We start from the raw sequence: 21646 nt of genomic DNA, 5'->3' as shown, positions 1-21646 counted from the left end.
TTCTCATTCAATGCATTTTCTTTATTTTCATGACTATTTACATTGTAGATTGTCACTGAATGCATCAAAACTATGAATGAACACATGTGGAGTACTTAAGAAAAAAGGTGAAATAACTGAAAACATGTTTTATATTCTAGTTTCTTCAAAAATTATTAAAAAAAATAAAATACAAATTTTTTTTTTGTTTTTTGTCATAAAAACGGACTCTATCCCTGCAGATTGTATTGATCTATATTGATATATAATGTAGGAACCAGAAATATTAATAACAGAAAGAAACAACCCTTTTGTGCGAATTAGTGTAAATGGGAGAGGGAGTTTTTTTGGGTTGGTGCACTAATTGTAAGTGTATTTTGCGTTTTTTATGTTGAATTAATAAAATTAAAAAAAAAAATAATAATTGTATTTTTTTTAATTTCTTGTGCGGCCCGGTACCAATCGATCCACGGACCGGTACCGGGCCGGTGGTTGGGGACCACTGATATAGAGGATTGTTGACTTGTGACTTTTAAGTAAATAAAAAAAAAAAGAGCAAAGTAGCGCACATTTAAATTGTATTGTATTTTCCCTGTCAGGGTTTGCCAGCGAGTCCATTGCTTAAATGGTTGTTTTTTTTATTTAAATCCATATCCTAATCAATTAACAATTGATTAGGATATGGGTTATAACATCTCTGTAATAACTGTAACATTTGTTCTGTGATTCATTATATTAGGAAAGTACAACTGTCCTAATGCAGAGTAACTGCAGCAGTCACGCTACCATTTGTCTCAACTTAGTTACTTTGTTTCCAGGATCGTGTCTCTTCTTGTCCCTGTGACGAGCCGCACCATACTTCGCCACAGTTGGATCAGTCCTTTGCACTTGGCAGCTGAACACAATCGGCCCCAAGTAGCAGCTGCGCTCCTCAAGACAGGTGCAGACATCAACTCCACGCTGACCCCCTCTCGCTCCGCGCTCTATGCTGACGGACGCAAGACAGCGCTCTACTTTGCCGTCGCCAACGGCTCTACGGAGACCGCAGAGCTGCTCTTGCACGCAGGTGCCAGCCTGGACTTGGACCCTGTCTGTCCTCTACTGCTGGCTGTGCACAGAGGCAACATGGACACTGTGACATTGTTGCTGCAGAGAGGGGCTGACGTCAACGCCACAATCCCATCTTGGGCCGCAACGTTCCCTGCGGTTGTTGCGCTCTGCAAGGATAACCTGCCTCTACTCAGCTGCCTTCTGGATAATGGCTGTGATGCCCTCTCCTGCTTCACATGCACGCACGGCTCAAGCCATCATCCAGAAGAATCCCATATGGGAACTATTGCCACCATAAGCTGCACTGAACCACCACATGAAGTGACACAGGTGCAAGAAATAACACGTGTGCAATGTCATCAGTAAATGTAATTATTGCTTTTTTCTGGCGCTTTTCAGTTTTGTGAATGGATGTCAACACCCCTTATGAGAAAATGTGCTGGACCGATCGTCGACTTGTTGCTGGAGCACGTCGCTCACGTTCAACTGTGCGGCAAACTCACTCAACTGCTAGACAGCCAGAACGAATGGAGAGCTGTAAAGAGGAAGTCATGTAGGTCACTCACACAGTTAATTTTTCTGCACAGGAGATGTATACAGCAATGTGTTTATTATTGTGCATGTAGTTTGCTGTCATGTAGAACCACATTTTTAGGTTAAAAGTTAAAGAAACATCAAGTCACAATCATAATCATGAGTTCAGGGTAGACCTATTACATTTTGGCAAAGGATACTAATACAGATGCAGATAAAGTACAGTCAGGCTACATTGGGGCCCAAAGCAGATTTTTTTTTCAGGCCTCCAACTACACATCATACCAATTTTTAACACTTTTTTATTTATGCACTGTAAAAAAAATGTTTTGACTCATCTAAACTCAGTCAGGTCATCTTGTTGCTTTGGCTGAGTTAAGTTGGGTCAACTTATAGTGTCAAGTATATTACAAACCCCGTTTCCATATGAGTTGGGAAATTGTGTTAGATGTAAATATAAACGGAATACAATGATTTGCAAATCCTTTTCAACCCATATTCAGTTGAATATGCTACAAAGACAACATATTTGATGTTCAAACTGATAAACATTTTTTTTTTGTGCAAATAATCATTAACTTTAGAATTTGATGCCAGCAACACGTGACAAAGAAGTTGGGAAAGGTGGCAATAAATACTGATTAAGTTGAGGAATGCTCATCAAACACTTATTTGGAACATCCCACAGGTGAACAGGCAAATTGGGAACAGGTGGGTGCCATGATTGGGTGTAAAAGTAGATTCCATGAAATGCTCAGTCATTCACAAACAAGGATGGGGCGAGGGTCACCACTTTGTCAACAAATGTGTGAGAAAATTGTTGAACAGTTTAAAGAAAACCTTTCTCAACCAGCTATTGCAAGGAATTTAGGGATTTCACCATCTACGGTCCGTAATATCATCAAATGGTTCAGAGAATCTGGAGAAATCACTGCACGTAAGCAGCTAAGCCTGTGACCTTCGATCCCTCAGGCTGTACTGCATCAACAAGCGACATCAGTGTGTAAAGGATATCATCACATGGGCTCAGGAACACTTCAGAAACCCACTGTCAGTAACTACAGTTGCTCGCTATATCTGTAAGTGCAAGTTAAAACTCTCCTATGCAAGGCAAAAACCGTTTATCAACAACACCCAGAAACGCTGTCGGCTTCGCTGGACCTGAGCTCATCTAAGATGGACTCATACAAAGTGGAAAAGTGTTCTGTGGTCTGACGAGTCCACATTTCAAATTGTCTTTGGAAACTGTGGACGTCGTGTCCTCCGGACCAAAGAGGAAAAGAACCATCCGGATTGTTATAGGCGCAAAGTTGAAAAGCCAGCATCTGTGATGGTATAGAAGTGTATTAGTGCCCAAGACATGGGTAACTTACACATCTGTGAAGGCACCATTAATGCTGAAAGGTACATACAGGTTTTGGAGCAACATATGTTGCCATCCAAGCAACGTTGCCATGGACGCCCCTGCTTATTTCAGCAAGACAATGCCAAGCCACGTGTTACATCAACGTGGCTTCATAGTAAAAGAGTGCGGGTACTAGACTGGCCTGCCTGTAGTCCAGACCTGTCTCCCATTGAAAATGTGTGGCGCATTATGAAGCCTAAAATACCACAACGGAGACCCCCGGACTGTTGAACAACTTAAGCTGTACATCAAGCAAGAATGGGAAAGAATTCCACCTGAGAAGCTTGAAAAATGTGTCTCCTCAGTTCCCAAATGTTTACTGAGTGTTGTTAAAGGGAAAGGCCATGTAACACAGTGGTGAACATGCCCTTTCCCAACTACTTTGGCACGTGTTGCAGCCATGAAATTTTAAGTTAGTTATTATTTGCAAAAAAAAAAAAAAGTTTATGAGTTTGAACATCAAATATCTTGTCTTTGTAGTGCATTCAATTGAATATGGGTTGAAAAGGATTTGCAAATCATTGTATTCCGTTTATATTTACATCTAACACAATTTCCCAACTCATATGAAAACAGGGTTTGTACACCTGAAAGCATGAGTTGACATTCAGTCTGATGTAGTATTGTCCCGATACCAATATTTTAGTACCGGTACCAAAATATATTTCGATACTTTTCGATACTTTTCTAAATAAGGGGGACCACCAAAAAATTTAATTATTGGCTTTATTTTAACAAAAAATCTTACGGCACATTAAACATATGTCAATCAAAGAACAATGTTGTCCTTAAATAAAATAGTAAACATACTAGACAACTTGTCTTTTAGTAGTAAGTAAGCAAACAAAGGCTCCTAATTTGTCTACTGACGTATGCAGTAACATATTGTGTCATTTATCATTCTATTTTGTCAAAATTATGAGGGACAAACTGTAAAAATTTATTATTAATCCACTTGTTCATTTACTGTTAATATCTGGTTATTTTCTCTTTCAACATGTTCTATCTACACTTCTGTTAAAATGTAATAATCACTTATTCTTCCGTTGTTTGATACTTTACATTAGTTTTGGATGATACCACAGATTTAGTTATCGATCCGATACCAAGTAGTTACAGGATCATACGTTGGTCATATTCAAAGTCCCAATGTGTCCAGGGACATATTTCCTGAGTTTATAAACACAATATGAATTTTTAAAAAAGGAAAAAAGAGTTTGTGACGATAGAAAATATCGATGTAATCATAGAAGTATCAACTAAATACGCTCTTGTACTTGGTATCATTACAGTGGATGTCAGGTGTAGATCCATCCATGAAATTTGCTAACATTCAGGGTGCTACCTTGCTGTTAGCAGTTAGCTATCGTATCCTCCTACGGTGTGTAGTGAAGCATGTTTAGCTATTCCTCATCCTGCAGGGATGATACTTGTAAGAAACTTACTTTATTCATCGCCATGGAGGCGAGGATTAGTGTTTTAGAAGTAGCTAAACACTGCCAACTGCGAATGGACGTTCGCCGCTAGCTAGCGAGCCATGTCTTAAAGCACCTCTTCCTGAGGGCGTTTCAGTGTTATAGCTTCACCTTTATCGTCAGTTTTTAGGCCAAATGCGTCCGTTTCCCTTTTCTGTCTACACACCTTGTCTGCTTGGAAGTACTCTGTGATTGTGTGCTGTCGAACATGCTCCTCTGCTCGCAAAACCAGCAATGTCATGACGTGACGACGCACCGTCATGCCAGGGAACCGGTACTTTTCAAACAGAGCATAGTACCGTTTTTGATTCATTAGTACTGCGATACTATACCTGTACCGGTATACCGTACAACCCTAGTCTGATGTAAGATGAACTCTAAGATATTAGTTGCGATAACTTTAAAATGAGTTGGCTCATTATAGTTTATCAAGTTCCTACAACCCTAAGTTAAGTTGGCTCAACATGGTTAATGGTCTGTACTTACATAGCGCATCACTGTACCTCAGCATATGTATACAAACATACATTATCACATTCACCCATTCACACACAAATCACTAACCTCAAGCTATCAGGAGCAAGGAACCTCAACATGAGGTTGACCAGGCCCTCCATTTACAGATTGGCAATCTATAAAACGACCACTCCACCCACTAAGCCATGCCGCCCATGGAGGCAATTGATACTACTTGTAATTTGCTTCTGTATCATGTAATTTTCACTGGGAAACATTACTTAAAAGAACGAAAAACGATGTTGGTTGAACTTATTTTATCAGATTTTCAATGTTCGACACTGCGCGTGATGTCACTTTGCTGGCGCATGCGTGTTAGTTGAAAGTCCCACAGTGACTTACTTTCTAAAGGTAACTGAACTTATTATTATTGTTTTCTTTTCTAGCTGAAGTTGTCATAACTCTTACTTAGTTGTGATGAGAAATTTGTTCTGTGAACTTGACAACATAAGTTCTTCTGACTAAAAGCTAAAATCACATTTGACAGTGAGTCAAACAGTTTTTGTACTTTTAAAAAAAAAAATCAAACTTGAAATTAATTACACGCATTATTTTGTACTAAAACATATTTATTGGAAATAAATTGTTTAATAATTAATGTTTTTTGTGCAAAGTAACAAATTGAAACGTACCCAACCCCAATTCGATCCCTGAACGTCAAATTACCAGGCCAGCACTAACAATGTGCGCCACGAGACACAATACAACTGTATATATGTGTATATGTGTATATATATATATATATATATATATATATATATATATATATATATATATATATATATATATATATATACATATATATATATATACATACAAACCCCGTTTCCATATGAGTTGGGAAATTGTGTTAGATGTAAATATAAACGGAATACAATGATTTGCAAATCATTTTCAACCCATATTCAGTTGAATATGCTACAAAGACAACATATTTGATGTTGAAACTGATAAACATTTTTTTTTTGCAAATAATCATTAACTTTAGAATTTGATGGCAGCAACACGTGACAAAGAAGTTGGGAAATGTGGCAATAAATACTGATAAAGTTGAGGAATGCTCATCAAACACTTATTTGGAACATCCCACAGGTGAACAGGCAAATTGGGAACAGGTGGGTGCCATGCTTGGGTATAAAAGTAGATTCCATGAAATGCTCAGTCGTTCACAAACAAGGATGGGGCGAGGGTCACCACTTTGTCTACAAATGCGTGAGAAAATTGTTGAACAGTTTAAGAAAAACCTTTCTCAACCAGTTATCGCAAGGAATTTAGGGATTTCACCATCTACGGTCCGTAATATCATCAAAGGGTTCAGAGAATCTGAAGAAATCACTGCACGTAAGCAGCTAAGCCCGTGACCTTCGATCCCTCAGGCTGTACTGCATCAACAAGCGACATCAGTGTGTAAAGGATATCACCACATGGGCTCAGGAACACTTCAGAAAGCCACTGTCAGTAACTACAGTTGGTCGCTACATCTGTAAGTGCAAGTTACAACTCTCCTATGCAAGGCGAACACCGTTTATCAACAACACCCAGAAACGCCGTCGGCTTCGCTGGGCCTGAGCTCATCTAAGATGGAATGATACAAAGTGGAAAAGTGTTCTGTGGTCTGACGAGTCCACATTTCAAATTGTTTTTGGAAACCGTGGACGTCGTGTCCTCCAGACCAAAGAGGAAAAGAACCATCCATCCATCCATTTTCTACCGCTTATTCCCTTTGGGATCGCGGGGGGCGCTGGAGCCTATCTCAGCTACAATCGGGCGGAAGGCGGGGTACACCCTGGACAAGTCGCCACCTCATCCATCCGGATTGTTATAGGCGCAAAGTTGAAAAGCCAGCATCTGTGATGGTATAGAAGTGTATTAGTGCCCAAGACATGGGTAACTTACACATCTGTGAAGGCGCCATTAATGCTAAAAGGTACATACAGGTTTTGGAGGAACATATGTTGCCATCCAAGCAACGTTACCATGGACGCCCCTGCTTATTTCAGCAAGACAATGCCAATCCACGTGTTACATCAACGTGGCTTCATAGTAAAAGAGTGCGGGTACTTTCCTGGAACGCCTGCAGTCCAGACCTGTCTCCGATTGAAAATGTGTGGCGCATTATGAAGCCTAAAATACCACAACGGAGACCCCCGGACTGTTGAACAACTTAAACATCAAGCAAGAATGGGAAAGAATTCCACCTGAGAAGCTTAAAAAATGTGTCTCCTCAGTTCCCAAACATTTACTGAGTGTTGATAAAAGGAAAGGCCATGTAACACAGTGGTGAACATGCCCTTTCCCAACTACTTTGTCATGTGTTGCAGCCATGAAATTCTAAGTTAATTATTATTTGCAAAAAAAAAAAAAAAGTTTATGAGTTTGAACATCAAATATCTTGTATTTGCGTATTCAATTGAATATGGGTTGAAAAGGATTTGCAAATCATTGTATTCCGTTTATATTTACATCTAGCACAATTTCCCAACTCATATGGAAACGGGGTTTGTAATATTAGAGCATAGAAATTTGGTATTGACAGTATCGTTCTTTCAGTAACGATCTGCACATGATTAAAGTGTACGTTTTGTACAAACACTATTCTATATTGTATGCCTATAATCGTTTATTATCGTGTTAAACGGAAATTAAGATATATTTAATGATTGTAAGAGGAATATTATAGGGTTTAGAGGTGTCCAACTTGTTTTTATAGAGGTCCACATAGTAAATATGGCTACTATTAAAGGGCCGCTTGTAACAGTGAATATATATGACTATAAGTGTTTAATGGCCTCCTTACACAATTTGCATTGGCACTTGTGTTTGATTATTATATTTTTTTAAGAAGAGATAGATGGATAATTTGAAATTGTAAGACAAGCAGATATTTGCATTCATTTTTGATAACCGAAAAAATGCTTGGAATATTTTGTATGTACAAACCTCGTTTCCATATGAGTTGGGAAATTGTGTTAGATGTAAATATAAACGGAATACAATGATTTGAAAATCCTTTTCAACCCATATTCAATTGAATGCACTACAAAGACAAGATATTTGATGTTCAAACTCATAAACTTTATTTTTTTTTTTGCAAATAATAATTAACTTAGAATTTCATGGCTGTAACACGTGCCAAAGTTGTTGGGAAAGGGCATGTTCACCACTGTTACATTGCCTTTTCTTTTAACAACACTCAGTAAACGTTTGGGAACTGAGGAGACACATTTTTTAAGCTTCTCAGGTGGAATTCTTTCCCATTCTTGCTTGATGTACAGCTTAAGTTGTTCAACAGTCCGGGGGTCTCCGTTGTGGTATTTTAGGCTTCATAATGCGCCACACATTTTCAATGGGAGACAGGTCTGGACTACAGGCAGGCCAATCTAGTACCTGCACTCTTTTACTATGAAGCCATGTTGATGTAGCACGTGGCTTGGCATTGTCTTGCTGAAATAAGCAGGGGCGTCCATGGCAACGTTGCTTGGATGGCAACATATGTTGCTCCAAAACCTGTATGTACCTTTCAGCAGTAATGGCGCCTTCACAGATGTGTAAGTTACCCATGTCTTGGGCACTAATACACCCCCATACCATCACAGATGCTGGCTTTTCAACTTTGCGCCTATAACAATCCGGATGGTTCTTTTCCTCTTTAGTCCGGAGGACACGACGTCCACAGTTTCCAAAAACAATTTGAAATGTGGACTCGTCAGACCACAGAACACTTTTCCACTTTGTATCAGTCCATCTTAGATGAGCTCAGGCCCAGCGAAGCCGACGGTGTTTCTGGGTGTTGTTGATTAACGGTGTTCGCCTTCCATAGGAGAGTTTTAACTTGCACTTACAGATGTAGCGACCAACTGTAGTTACTGACAGTGGGTTTCTGAAGTGTTCCTGAACCCATGTTGTGATATCCTTTACACACTGATGTTGCTTGTTGATGCAGTACAGCCTGAGGGATCGAAGGTCACAGGCTTAGCTGCTTACGTGCAGTGATTTCTCCAGATTCTCTTAACCCTTTGATGATATTACGGACCGTAGATGGTGAAATCCCTAAATTCCTTGCAATAGCTGGTTGAGAAATGTTTTTCTTAAACTGTTCAACAATTTTCTCATGCATTTGTTGACAAAGGGGTGACCCTCGCCCTATCCTTGTTTGTGAATGACTGAGCATTTCATGGAATCTACTTTTATACCCAATCATGGCACCCACCTGTTTCCAATTTGCCTGTTCACCTGTGGGATGTTCCAAATAAGTGTTTGATGAGCATTCCTCAACTTTATCAGTATTTATTGCCACCTTTCCCACCTTTCCCAACTTCTTTGTCAGTGTTGCTGGCATCAAATTCTAAAGTTAATGATTATTTGCAAAAAAGAAAAAGTTTATCAGTTTGAACATCAAATATGTTGTCTTTGTAGCATATTCAACTGAATATGGGTTGGAAATGATTTGCAAATCATTGTATTCCGTTTATATTTACATCCAGGGGCGCCGAAAAGGGGGGGTAAAGGAGACAGATTCTAGGGGCCCATGATGGAGGGGGGCCCAGAGAGGCCCCTAATGATGATGAAATTATAATACAGAAAAAATAATGACACTGTGTTGGGGGCCCTGTAAAGATTATTTTCATGGGGCCCAAAATCCCTAGCGGCGCCCCTGTTTACATCTAACACAATTTCCCCACTCATATGGAAACGGGGTTTGTAATTCTCAAATCAAAATATGTATGCTTTTGATGCTTAAGGCATTTAAGAATATGTTTATTATCAACAGGAACACAACTAAATATTTGAGATCTTGTCTAAATGAAACAAGATTGTTGGGAACCAATTTTTCTTCTGCCTGGTATACATAAGCGCAGCGGTACAGTGTGCTGTGCTCAGTCATTCAGTCTGTCATTTGTTTATTTAAGAAAAATACTGGCAAATATTATGAGTTATTATTATGAGTCACTCAGTATCATAAATCAGCAAGTGTATTAATCATTTTATTGGAACACGTTTCCTTGTGGATCAATAAAGTTTGTCTAAGTAGGTTGTTTGGAGACACTATTGACTTGAATATAAATACAGGCAAGACAACGTATTAAGTGCAGAATAACGTCATTATCTGTTATGCCCTGTGATTTTATATTGTTTGAAGATGATTCCCCAAAAGCAGCAATTCTTAATACATTTCAAATTTTACCAGGCACAATATAGGTATATTTGCACATGTATCGGTATCCGATCTGTATTGCCGATACCAGACTGAATTTTACTCTGAAAGAAAATCAGTGGTATCGCACACCACTAACTCAAACACACATCACTTGTCAAAGTGGCTTCCTGCTGCAAAATGTTTTGTATTGACTTATGATACAGCACCCTATACTAGATTCATAGATTTAGCACATTCTATTGAAGTTACCATACAAAAAGTACAGTAATTATTTACAAAGCAAAGAAAATAATATGTATATAGAGAAAAGACCAAACCACAAATATGTGGTGATCGTCTGTAATTAATGTGTTACAGTCTACTTGCATTGGATTGAGTAGGGATAAATATCAGTATTATATTATATCTCACACAGAATGGATAAATCAACAATATATTCACCCATTACTAGGCATGTGCCGTTTTAAAGTTAATTTTGCTAATATTGTACTTAGAAATTCTGCTTTAATATTTTGAAGTGAGTTTTTATTGTGATTGAATGTGGGTTTGGTTTATAAAATACTTTTCAAAGCACTTTATGCTACCTTATAATGAGATAAAAGAGTGTTTTAAGAAAACGTATTTGAAAGCTCTGTGGGCACATACAGTAACTGGTCTGTAGAGGTCATAATTCTTCATCAAATACTTTTTTGCCTCAATCACAGAAAAAATAATAGCGTTAATTTAATATTATTTTTTCTGGGGTTTTTTTGTACAATCCGTGCTCTTTGTTAAAATCAACCTGCCATGCAAATTCTCTTTGAAATGTGGTAAACTTATGAAATCAGTATAATCAAATACTTATTTTGCCTGACGTGCAAGAAGACAGTTTCTCCAGATGTGCCTGTGTTCATGGATCATAATTGTTTTTTGCTCTGCATAATATAAATCATCGCATAACCACTTCAGTGAGACCGTACCATTTTCAGCAATGATTACAGCAATTCTCTTTGCGTTTCCACCACAGAAGTGTACCAGTTTTCTATGAGTCAAAGTGTGATGGCAACCATAGAATCTGAACTATAAAGGGATTTTTGGGTCATATTCAATAACCAATCATTTTGAGCACACAATATGTGACAGACCATATTTATTACTTCCAATAGAGCTTATAAAATGACATTGGGTGACGGTAGCAGTTTTAGTTCAGTTAAAAAAAAGATATGTTTATTTAATTTTGGTATACAGCGGTTAACTTCTCTTAATACTTATGGCATTTAAGGAATGTTAAAAAGTTGGGTAAAACATGACTTTTACACTTAATAAAGGTTATCCTAATGAAATGAGAACAATTTGAAAATCAAGTATTTTTGTATTGTACAGTATTAAATAATATTGTAATAATAAATTATATTATTAAATGTTAGGTTTAGGTTAAGGTGAAGGTTTATTTTTAATATGTATACAATTTCAACATAATACATCCCATATTACACATATTTTCATTTCTTATTACAACATCTCCAAAAAAGAGTAGGAAGAAACAACATTTATTAATCCTACCCCTTTCCACTTCATAGCAGTTTCATGTATTCACTCCCTGTTCTCAACTTGTAACACAGTTTACATCAATGAATATATATATAACGATTCACATATGGGATCAATAATATCTAATTCTCAATACATTTCAAGACGTTTATCAAAATTCCTCTTCCTTGTACTTTGTTGAACAGCCTCTTAAACTTGATCATATTGGTACTTTGTTTGTCTTCTTTGTTTAGTCCATTCCATAATGTAATCCCACATACTGATATACTAAAGGTTTTAAGTGTTGTATATTAAATAATTTTTCTTCCTCAAGCATTGGGACCAGGTGCTGCAGTGACCAATTAGATGCAGTAGAGAGAGCTGTTCCTCTAGGCTTCAAATGAGACACAGCTCTTATGTTGAATGGAAATACAAACCCCGTTTCCATTTGAGTTGGAAAATTGTGTTGGATGTAAATATAAACGGAATACAATGATTTGCAAATCATTTTCAACCCATATTCAGTTGAATATGCTACAAAGACAACATATTTGATGTTCAAACTGATAAACTTTTTTTTTTTTGCAAATAATCATTAACTTTAGAATTTGATGCCAGCAACACGTGACAAAGAAGTTGGGAAAGGTGGCAATAAATACTGATAAAGTTGAGGAATGCTCATCAAACACTTATTTGGAACATCCCACAGGTGAACAGGCAAATTGGGAACAGGTGGGTGCCATGATTGGGTATAAAAGTAGATTCCATGAAATGCTCAGTCATTCACAAACAAGGATGGGGCGAGGGTCACCACTTTGTCAACAAATGCGTTAGCAAATTGTTGAACAGTTTAAGAAAAACCTTTCTCAAGCAGCTATTGCAAGGAATTTAGGGATTTCACCATCTACAGTCCGTAATATCATCAAAGGGTTCAGAGAATCTGGAGAAATCACTGCACGTAAGCAGCTAAGCCCGTGACCTTCGATCCCTCAGGCTGTACTGCATCAACAAGCGACATCAGTGTGTAAAGGATATCACCACATGGGCTCAGGAACACTTCAGAAACCCACTGTCAGTAACTACAGTTGGTCGCTACATCTGTAAGTGCAAGTTAAAACTCTCCTATGCAAGGCGAACACCGTTTATCAACAACACCCAGAAACGCCGTCGGCTTAGCTGGGCCTGAGCTCATCTAAGATGGACTGATACAAAGTGGAAAAGTGTTCTGTGGTCTGACGAGTCCACATTTCAAATTGTTTTTGGAAACTGTGGACGTTGTGTCCTCCGGACCAAAGAGGAAGAGAAACATCCGGATTGTTATAGGCGCAAAGTTGAAAAGCCAGCATCTGTGATGGTATGGGGGTGTATTAGTGCCCAAGACATGGGTAACTTACACATCTGTGAAGGCACCATTAATGCTGAAAGGTACATACAGGATTTGGAGCAACATATGAGCCACGTGTTACATCAACGTGGCTTCATAGTAAAGGAGTGCGGGTACTAGACTGGCCTGCCTGTAGTCCAGACCTGTCTCTCATTGAAAATGTGTGGTGCATTATGAAGCCTAAAATACCACAACTTAGACCTCCGAACTGTTGAACAACTTAAGCTGTACATCAAGCAAGAATGGGAAAGAATTCCACCTGAGAAGCTTAAGAAAATGTGTCTCCTCAGTCCCCAAATGTTTACTGAGTGTTGTTAAAAGGAAAGGCCATGTAACACAGTGGTGAACATGCCCTTTCCCAACTACTTTGGCACGTGTTGCAGCCATGAAATTCTAAGTTAATTATTATTTGCAAAAAAAAAAAAAAAAAGTTTATGAGTTTGAACATCAAATATCTTGTCTTTGTAGTGCATTCAATTGAATATGGGTTGAAAAGGATTTGCAAATCATTGTATTCCGTTTATATTTACATCTAACACAATTTCCCAACTCATATGGAAACTGGGTTTGTAGTTAAGAGTTTTTCTTTGCACACATTCATATTTATGCATATTTTTTGTGTGTGTGTTTCTGTAGTGTCACCTCGTCCACTGCGGCACCTTTGCAGATTAAGTATCCGCAGCCAAGTGAGTCCAAGCAGACTGAGATCCCTCACAAGCTTACCTCTGCCAGGAAGCCTGATCAGATACCTCACAGTGAAGGACTGATACCTTTCATCAAATACATTTATACCTGTTTTGACTGCATCTAATGTATCTGTAAAGCATTCTATCTATTTAAAAACTCCTAAGATATGACTTTGTCTTCTTTAAAGATGATTTTGTTCCTTTGATTTCACAGGGACTCTGGATAAAAATGAACTTAAGCCCACGGGACTTCTTGTGGGAATCGTTTATTTAAGAATCGGAAGCAGTCGTATCAAACATTGCCTTGAGCCTAAAAGTAGAAACCTGTCAACTTACTGCGTGGCATCAGAGAAACAGAACATGAAGAAGTGCATTTTAGTCCTCTAGACGTGAGCAAAAAATAGTATTCCATGAAGTGCTTGAGGACTATTAATAGTTAGTCTGATTTGTTAAATGAAGCCAAACACGCTGAAGATGGGGGAGGGGATGGCGGGCTTGGTGGGTATAGGTTTGACCACAACGTGAGTGTGAATCTTCTGCTCTGCTCTCTCGGGCTCGGCTTTGCGCCACAGTCCGATAGCAGGATGCGGCACCATGAGGTGACCCTGGATGACCTGCTGCTGCTGCTGCTGCTGCTGCTGCTGCTGATGATGATGATGATGATGGTGGTGGTGGAATTGGAAAGGGCAGCAGGAGCACACACGGTGAGAGAGACGCTCCAATTTGAGAGCCTCTTTCGAGACCTTTCCGTCCTCGTCGTGACTTTTCCTGTGTTCTCTCGTCTGCGTCGAGGCCTGCTGACTTTTCCTCAGTCCCGACTGAGAGTGCAGTTTGGGTTCCTCCCAGAAAGAAGCTGGTAGTTGGCGTTTCCTCATGGGCACCTGCTCCACAGAACCACCCACTTTGTCTGTATTTACAGCACCCGCACCCTTTTCTGCCACCCGCACGCCAGCGCCGCCCGTGGGCTTGGCACACTGTGCAGACCGGAGTGAGTGACATCTTGGCACCCGGGAGTATTTCTGAGAGAAGCGCTTGAGCTGCTTCTGCAGATACTTCCTGTGGTCCACGGAGCGTCTGCATGGCGCCGATTTATCCAAGGCTGCCTTGATATCGCTGGACGCCAGATTTACAAAATTGAGCAAAGTCCTCACCTCGCTGTCTGCATTCGCCATTTTATCCTTTTGTTGGTGGGATGTATCAACCCATGTTAAGACTTGTAGTCCATCATCAAAACCTGCAGGTGATAATAATATTGTATTTAGATCATCACAATAAAAACCACATGGCACAAGGTGCACTTAAATCCACTTAAAAACATTGTAGATAAGGAATTGTGTGCAAGTATTCCTTCCTTCCATTGCAAATCAATAATAACGAGCACAGTGTCCTGCCTTTCACCTGAAGTCAGCTGGGATAGGCTCCAGCTTCCCTGTGACCCTTTAATGTGGACAAGCGGTACAGCAAATGGTGGCAGATGACTTCAGGAGAGGCAGCGATTTAAGGAAAAATAAAGAACAACTCTTTTTTTGGTTTTAAACCTATTAAGTTAGATTTAGTTATAGTGCATCTAGAACGTATTCACAGCACTAACACTTGTTCCCAAGTTGTTATGTTACAGCCTCATTCCAAAATGGAATAAATGATTTTTTGTCCTCAAAATTCTACACACAATATCCCATAATGATGATGTGATTATTTATATTTTTTAAAGAAACTTTTACACATTTATCAAAAATAAAAACGTAAGAAATCACATGTATACATAATTATTCACAACCTTTAATCAATACTTTGTTGATGCACCTTTGGCAGCAATTACAGCCTCAGTTATAGCCTTTTTGATGCCACAAGCTTGGCACATCTATCTTTGGGCAGTTTGGCCTATTACTCTGTGCAGCACCTCTCAAGCTCTATCAGGTTGGATGGGAAGCGTCGGTGCGCAGCCATTTTCAGATCTCTCCAGAGATGTTCAATCGGATTCAAGTCTGGGCTCCAGCGAGGCCACTCAAGGACATTTACAGAGTTGACCTGGAGCCATTCCTTTATTATCTTGGCTGTGTGCTTAGGGTCATTGTCCTGCTGAAAAATTGCCCGTTGCCTCTAGAGGTGGGAATCTTTGGCCACCTCATGATTCGATTACGATTACCATTCAGGAGCTACAATTCCATTAAAAATCGATTATTGATGCATCTTTAATTAATGCATGTTGATGCAATTTTACATTTCTTTTCGTTTCACTAAATAAGCGTTTATCACTGACAACTTTTAAAAATAGTGAATATGTAAGAAGAAAGTCCCATCACATTTATCAAATTAATGAAAATGTATGCAAAACTGGAACATAAGTGCACTTTAATAAAAAGGAGCTGGTCGGATCTCTCGGTGAGGTGGCTCGCTGCAGTCAGACACATTTTAGAACTGTCTGCATTACTTTATTTACAATAAATCCATTATCAATTACAAATCAATTTTATCATTGCCCATGTCCAAATTGCGATGCATCTAAAAATCGATTATTTCTCCCACCTGTAGTCGCCCCAGTCTGAGTTCAAGAGCGCTCTGGAGTAGATTTTCATCCAGGATGTCTCTGTACATTGGTGCATTCATCTTCCCCTCGATCCTGACTAGTCTTCCAGTTCCTGCCACTGAAAAACATCCCCACAGCATGATGCTGCCACCACCATGCTTCACTGAAGGGATGGTATTGGCCTGGGGATGAGCGGTGCCTGGTTTCCTCCAAACATGACGCCTGGTATTCACGCCAAAAAGTTCAATCTTTGTCTCATCAGGCCAGAGAATTTTGTGTCTCATGGTCTGAGAGTCTTTCAGGTGCATTTTGGCAAACTTTTTATTAAGAAATTAGTGAATTGCTGCAAAAATGATTGTCCTTCAGAAAGGTTCTCCTCTCTCCACAGAGGAATGCTGTAGCTCTGACAGAGTGACGCGATCGCTCAGTTTGGACGGCTAGCCAGCTCTAGGAAAAGTCCTGGTGGTTCCAAACGTCTTCTATTTACAGCTGATGGAGGCCACTGTGCTCATTGGGAGTTTTAAGGCAGCAGATATTTTTCTGTGCCCTTCCCCAGATTTGTGCCATGAGACAATCCTGTCTTGGAGGTCTACAGACAATTCCTTCGACTTCATGCTTGGTTTGTGCACTCCCATGTACTGTCAAGTGTGGCACCATATATATATATATATATATATATATATATATATATATATATATATATATATATATATACACACACACAAGTGCACATGTTTGCCTTTCCAAATCATGTCAACCAACTGAATTTAACACAGGTGGACTCCAATTAAGCTGTAGGAACATCTCAGGGATGATCAGTTGAAACATGATGCCCCTGATCTCACTTTTGAGCTTCATGGCAAAGGCTGTGAATACTTATGTACATGTGATTTCTTAGTCTTTTGTTTGTAATACATTTGCTAAAATAAAAAATAAAAAACAACAACTTTTTTACATTGTCATTATGAGGTATTTATTGTGTGTAGAAAAATGAATTTATTCCATTTTGGAATAAGGCTGTAACATAACAAAATGTGGAAAAAGTGAAGTGCTGTGAATACTGGATGCAACAGTATGTCAAGCAAAATTAAACTATTTAGTTCCTATGGTTAGAGGACACAGAATCTGAGAGTAGAAAATGCTGGGAAACTAAAATTCATTTTTTGGAGACTTTAGGAGTATTCTATTCTCTGAGAGGAAGCTCACTACATGCGTCACACTTTGAAACCCCTTGTATTGATACAAATATTTTATAATTAATGCAAAAAGATGATTGATCATGTATAAATCATATTACTCACCAGTGGCGTTAGATGCAGCTCTCTGGCAGTGCCCAGCCTGCTTTTGGGGGTACTTCAGCAAGTTGAATGAATATAAACTCCTTGTAGTTGTGGCGCTTCCCTTGAACCAATCAGCGACCTCAGGCCCTCACAATGGACCCCAATCAGCCTGCGAGCGTCCTGCTATCGAATTCTTCACCATTGCAAATTGTTGTCATGGAGATCTCAAGAGAAATACAACCAGCACTTAAGCAATGCTATTTGTCATTCTGGCTATGCTTGTATAGATTTTTAAAAATAGGCTTGATTTGCACTTTGATGCATGCATTGTAGTAAATATGTATGCTTTTGAATGAAGTTGGGATCTACAAGTGATGTCAGCTGTAGCAAGAAGAGAAGAAGGGAGGAAGGGGGGTGTGATCTAAAGAGTGCATAACCATGGAAAGGGTCTTGAACGCTGAAGAATCTTGTCTTTCTATTTGCCCCCTCAATCGAGACACACAAAGGCTGAATTACTCATTCAAACCCGACGGGACAAAGGCAGAAGGAGCCTGGATAGCACTCCTGCATTTGTAGTCAAACATTTAGAGACTTAAATCGAGTCGTCATGAAGGAGAAAGAGTGGGGACAAAGCCCATAGAATTGCCATCAGCAAACATTTTCCTGTGTCATATTATAGGGTCTCCATGACTCCCTCTGGCCAACGGACAATAGCACAAGTTTGCACACTCGAATACTGTCACCCTGCCAACGGCAACAACAAGGCCCAACTCAGGACAAGAGGAGAAAAGCTTCGGACTCTGCAGGGAAGGTGGCAATAGAGGAGGAAAGGGATACTTGTGAAATGCTAATTGGTCTTCATCCCCTCATTCAAGTGGGGGCTGAGGAAAGAAGGCTGGTGTGTGTGCGTGTGTGTGTGAGTGTGTGTGCGTGTGTGTGTGTGTGTGTGTGTGTGCACGTGTAGCCCCTTAGGATTGTGTTCTTCCAGTAAATTTTGCATCGTGGGATAAAAAAATCTTGGGACACACCGCCTTATCAATCAATGAATCAATCAGGACTTAGTATAGACCCCCGACCCCACCACGGCATAGTAGGATGAGTTTGGTGTAGAAGAAAAACAGGAGTCCTGACCATACTTGGCAACTTTTGCATTTAAAAATAGGGGAAACAAACAAGTCCTCCAGCACCATGTCTGTAACCTCTTTACATGCTACAGGATGTGTTATGCCGAACTGAATGGGAGCTTGGCTGCTTTTTTCAAAAGCAAACTTAAGACACTTTTTTTTGTTCAGGCTTTTATTTAGTGTTGCGCTTTGGACCAGATGTTCCTCCAAGGGAATTTAAGTTACTGGTCAATCCCAAGTTCTTTGTAATGACATATATGCTGAGTATAAGTGATGACCCCTACAGAATTTATGTTTTGCAATTTATTTCCAAAGCTTTGGAGAGACCAACCTAAAAACAACACATTCGCATCGCGAAGTTGATCTAAAACAATTACGGAAGCGCTCTCTTCTTCAATATGCCAATAGCCCCCACCCTTCAGAGCGAATACACAAGTCCATTGTTCTACTTACCATGAGACAGGATGAGCGAAAGAAAAGGAGTATGTCTACTCCTCACATTCCCAAGCTCAAGGTAACTCACAGTGCACCATCGGACACGAGATGGAGAAAAAATAGAAAGTGTTCAAATTCAAAACACTAGCTATTTCAAATATGACTATAGAAAGAAATAACTCTTAAAGATGTATATATATATATATATATCTGTGTCATTAGTTACTCTTGGGCTGCTATGATTTTACGTTGTATTTTATTTTATTTTTATATTGTGTTTTTATATGGTATATTTATATTGACCTTTTTATTGTGTGTAATTTCAGATATTTTAACTGTATTGTGAAGCACTTTGTGGCTTTTGGTCTGTGAAAGGTACTATGCAAATAAATGTTACTTTCTTACTTACCTACCTACTTACTTAAAAACAGGAACAGGAGGGCAAAATATGTGTTGCCAAATGTTTTCCTGACCACACCATGCACTAAATCAATAAGCTCCAATACAGGGCCTGTATGAAATAGTTTATAAAAGTAACACTCTAATCGTTTCACCTGCCTCATGTCGCTCGACAAGTTACCAAAATATCACACTTATTTATTAAATAAGATATTAGAAACACTTCATAACGACGATGCAGTGCAGTTGCCAACCGCACTAAATACATTGTTAAATCAATCATAAGTTCTCTAATGTTTTTTAATGACTAACAACAAAACACTAACCAAATATCCTTTATTTACTTACCTACTGAAAAAAAGCTCTCGTCAAAGATCCTCTATATCAGTGGTCCCCAACCACCGGTCCGGGAACCGGTATCGGTCCGTGGCACATTTGCTACCAGGCCGCAGAGAAATATTAAATAATTTATAAACAACTGCATTTTCTCCGACTTAACTTTCGCCTGTCCCACGAGACACACCAATAAGCTTGTTTATAGATGTACAATAAAACTCCTCATAGGAATTTTCCATTTGTTATATTTTTTATAACTTTGTGACATGATACAATGCACATTAATGAAATATAAAATATACATGTGACAGATTGTAGCCAAAGGCTGATTTCCATCTGCATCTCATTGCAACGAAGCAAGTCCAGGGCTCTCACTAATTCAGCGTTATAGTGAGTTGTATTTATCCTGCACTTATTTTTGCTGTATTTATCTGGCACAAGTGGAAAGCCGGTCCCTGAAAGTAATTCCTACACTAAACCGGTCTGAGGTGCAAAAAAGTTTGGGGACCACTGCTCTATATAACAGGATCTCTCCACTGTTTTTAATGACCTACTACAATACACTAGTCAAGGATCCTTTATATCAGTGTTTTTCAACCTTTTTTGAGCCAAGGCGCAATTTTTTCTTTGAAAAAATCCGGAGGCACACCACCAGCAGAAATCATTAAAAAATAAAACTCAGTAGACAATAAAAAGTCGTTGTCGCATTTGTTGGATATGAATTTAAACCATAACCAACCATGCATCACTATAGCTCTTGTCTCAAAGTAGGTGTACTGTCATGACCTGTCAGATCACGCCGTGACTTATTTGGAGTTTTTTGGTGTTTTCTTGTGCTCCTATTTTGGTGGCTTTTCCTGTTTTTTTGGTATTTTCCTGTTGCAGTTTGATGTCTTCCTTTGAGCGCTATTCCCCGCACCTGCTTTGTTTTAGCAATCAAGAACATTTAAGTTGTTGCTATCTTTTTTTGTGCCGACATTGTTGATTGTCATGTCATGTTCGGATGTACTCTGTGGTCTCACAGTAAGTCTTTGCTGTCGTCCAGCACTCTGTTTTTGTTTACTTTGCAGCCAGTTCAGTTTTAGTTTCGTTCTGCATAGCCATCCCTAAGCTTCAATGCCTTTTCTTAGGGGCACTCACCTTTTGTTTATTTTTGGTTTAAGCGTAAAATACCTTTTTACCTGCACACTGCCTCCCGCTGTCGCCTGCATATTGTGATCACGACAAACCATCGTCGTCTCACACGACGTGTTCCTCGACATCTACAAAGCAATTAGCAACCGGCTGCCACCAACTGATATGGAAGAGAATAACATGGTTACTCTGCCGAGCTCTAGACAGCACCGACACTCAACAATGGCACATTATTTGCGGGTTATGATTACTGGTTTGCAAAAAATATTTTTAACCCAAATAGGTGAAATTACATAATCTCCCATGGCACACCAGACTGTATCTCACGGCACACGAGTGTGCTGCGGCACGGTGGTTGAAAAACACTGCTTTATATAAAAGGAGCTCTCTGCTGTTTTTAAGAGCCTACTGAAAAACACTCGTAAAATATCCTCTATATGACAGGAGCTCTATGCTGTTTTTCATGACCTGCTGAAAAACCTGTAGTCATACTTGCCAACCTTGAGACCTCCGATTTCGGGAGGTCTCAAGGTGGTGGTGGGGGTTGGGGGGGGGGGGGGGGTCGGGGCGGGGGCGTTGTATATATATATAAATATAAATAAGAGAAATGCTTGAATTGCAGTGTTCATTTATTTACACATATACACAAACATAACACTCATCGACTCATTGTTGAGTTAAGGGTTGAATTGTCCATCCTTGTTCTATTCTCTGT

At 39.3% G+C, this 21646-nt stretch overlaps 2 protein-coding genes across 5 annotated transcripts in view; one reads left to right on the top strand and one right to left on the bottom strand.

Annotated features, from left to right (window-relative positions):
• LOC133611786 (ankyrin repeat and SOCS box protein 2-like) overlaps positions 1-14159 on the top strand; it is a 29378-nt gene extending 15219 nt beyond the window's left edge. For 2 of the 4 annotated variants that reach the window (XM_061968918.2, XM_061968917.2), the window contains exons 6-8: positions 798-1359; positions 1429-1582; positions 13647-14159. In XM_061968918.2, coding sequence (XP_061824902.2) covers positions 798-1359; positions 1429-1582; positions 13647-13777 — 847 coding nt within the window. In that variant the 3' untranslated portion in view covers positions 13778-14159. The remainder of the gene's footprint in view (positions 1-797; positions 1360-1428; positions 1583-13646) is intronic. The other 2 variants (XM_061968919.2, XM_061968920.2) reach the window with 2 other exon arrangements.
• LOC133611788 (protein FAM181A-like) lies at positions 14146-17839 on the bottom strand. Its single transcript, XM_061968921.2, has 2 exons — positions 17525-17839; positions 14146-14930 (listed from the first exon to the last, which is right to left on the bottom strand). The coding sequence occupies exon 2, from the start codon at positions 14866-14868 to the stop codon at positions 14146-14148; it is 723 nt and encodes a 240-aa protein (XP_061824905.2). The 5' UTR covers positions 14869-14930; positions 17525-17839.
• Between the last annotated feature and the right edge of the window lie 3807 nt (positions 17840-21646).

Source organism: Nerophis lumbriciformis, linkage group LG08, assembly GCF_033978685.3.
Source record: "Nerophis lumbriciformis linkage group LG08, RoL_Nlum_v2.1, whole genome shotgun sequence".
Lineage (NCBI taxonomy): Eukaryota > Metazoa > Chordata > Actinopteri > Syngnathiformes > Syngnathidae > Nerophis > Nerophis lumbriciformis.
This window is presented reverse-complemented; position numbering and strand designations above follow the sequence as displayed.

Coding starts and splice junctions, on each gene's coding strand:
- LOC133611788 (XM_061968921.2), bottom strand. CDS start 14,868: ATGGCGAATGCAGACAGCGAGGTGAGGACTTTGCTCAATTTTGTAAAT.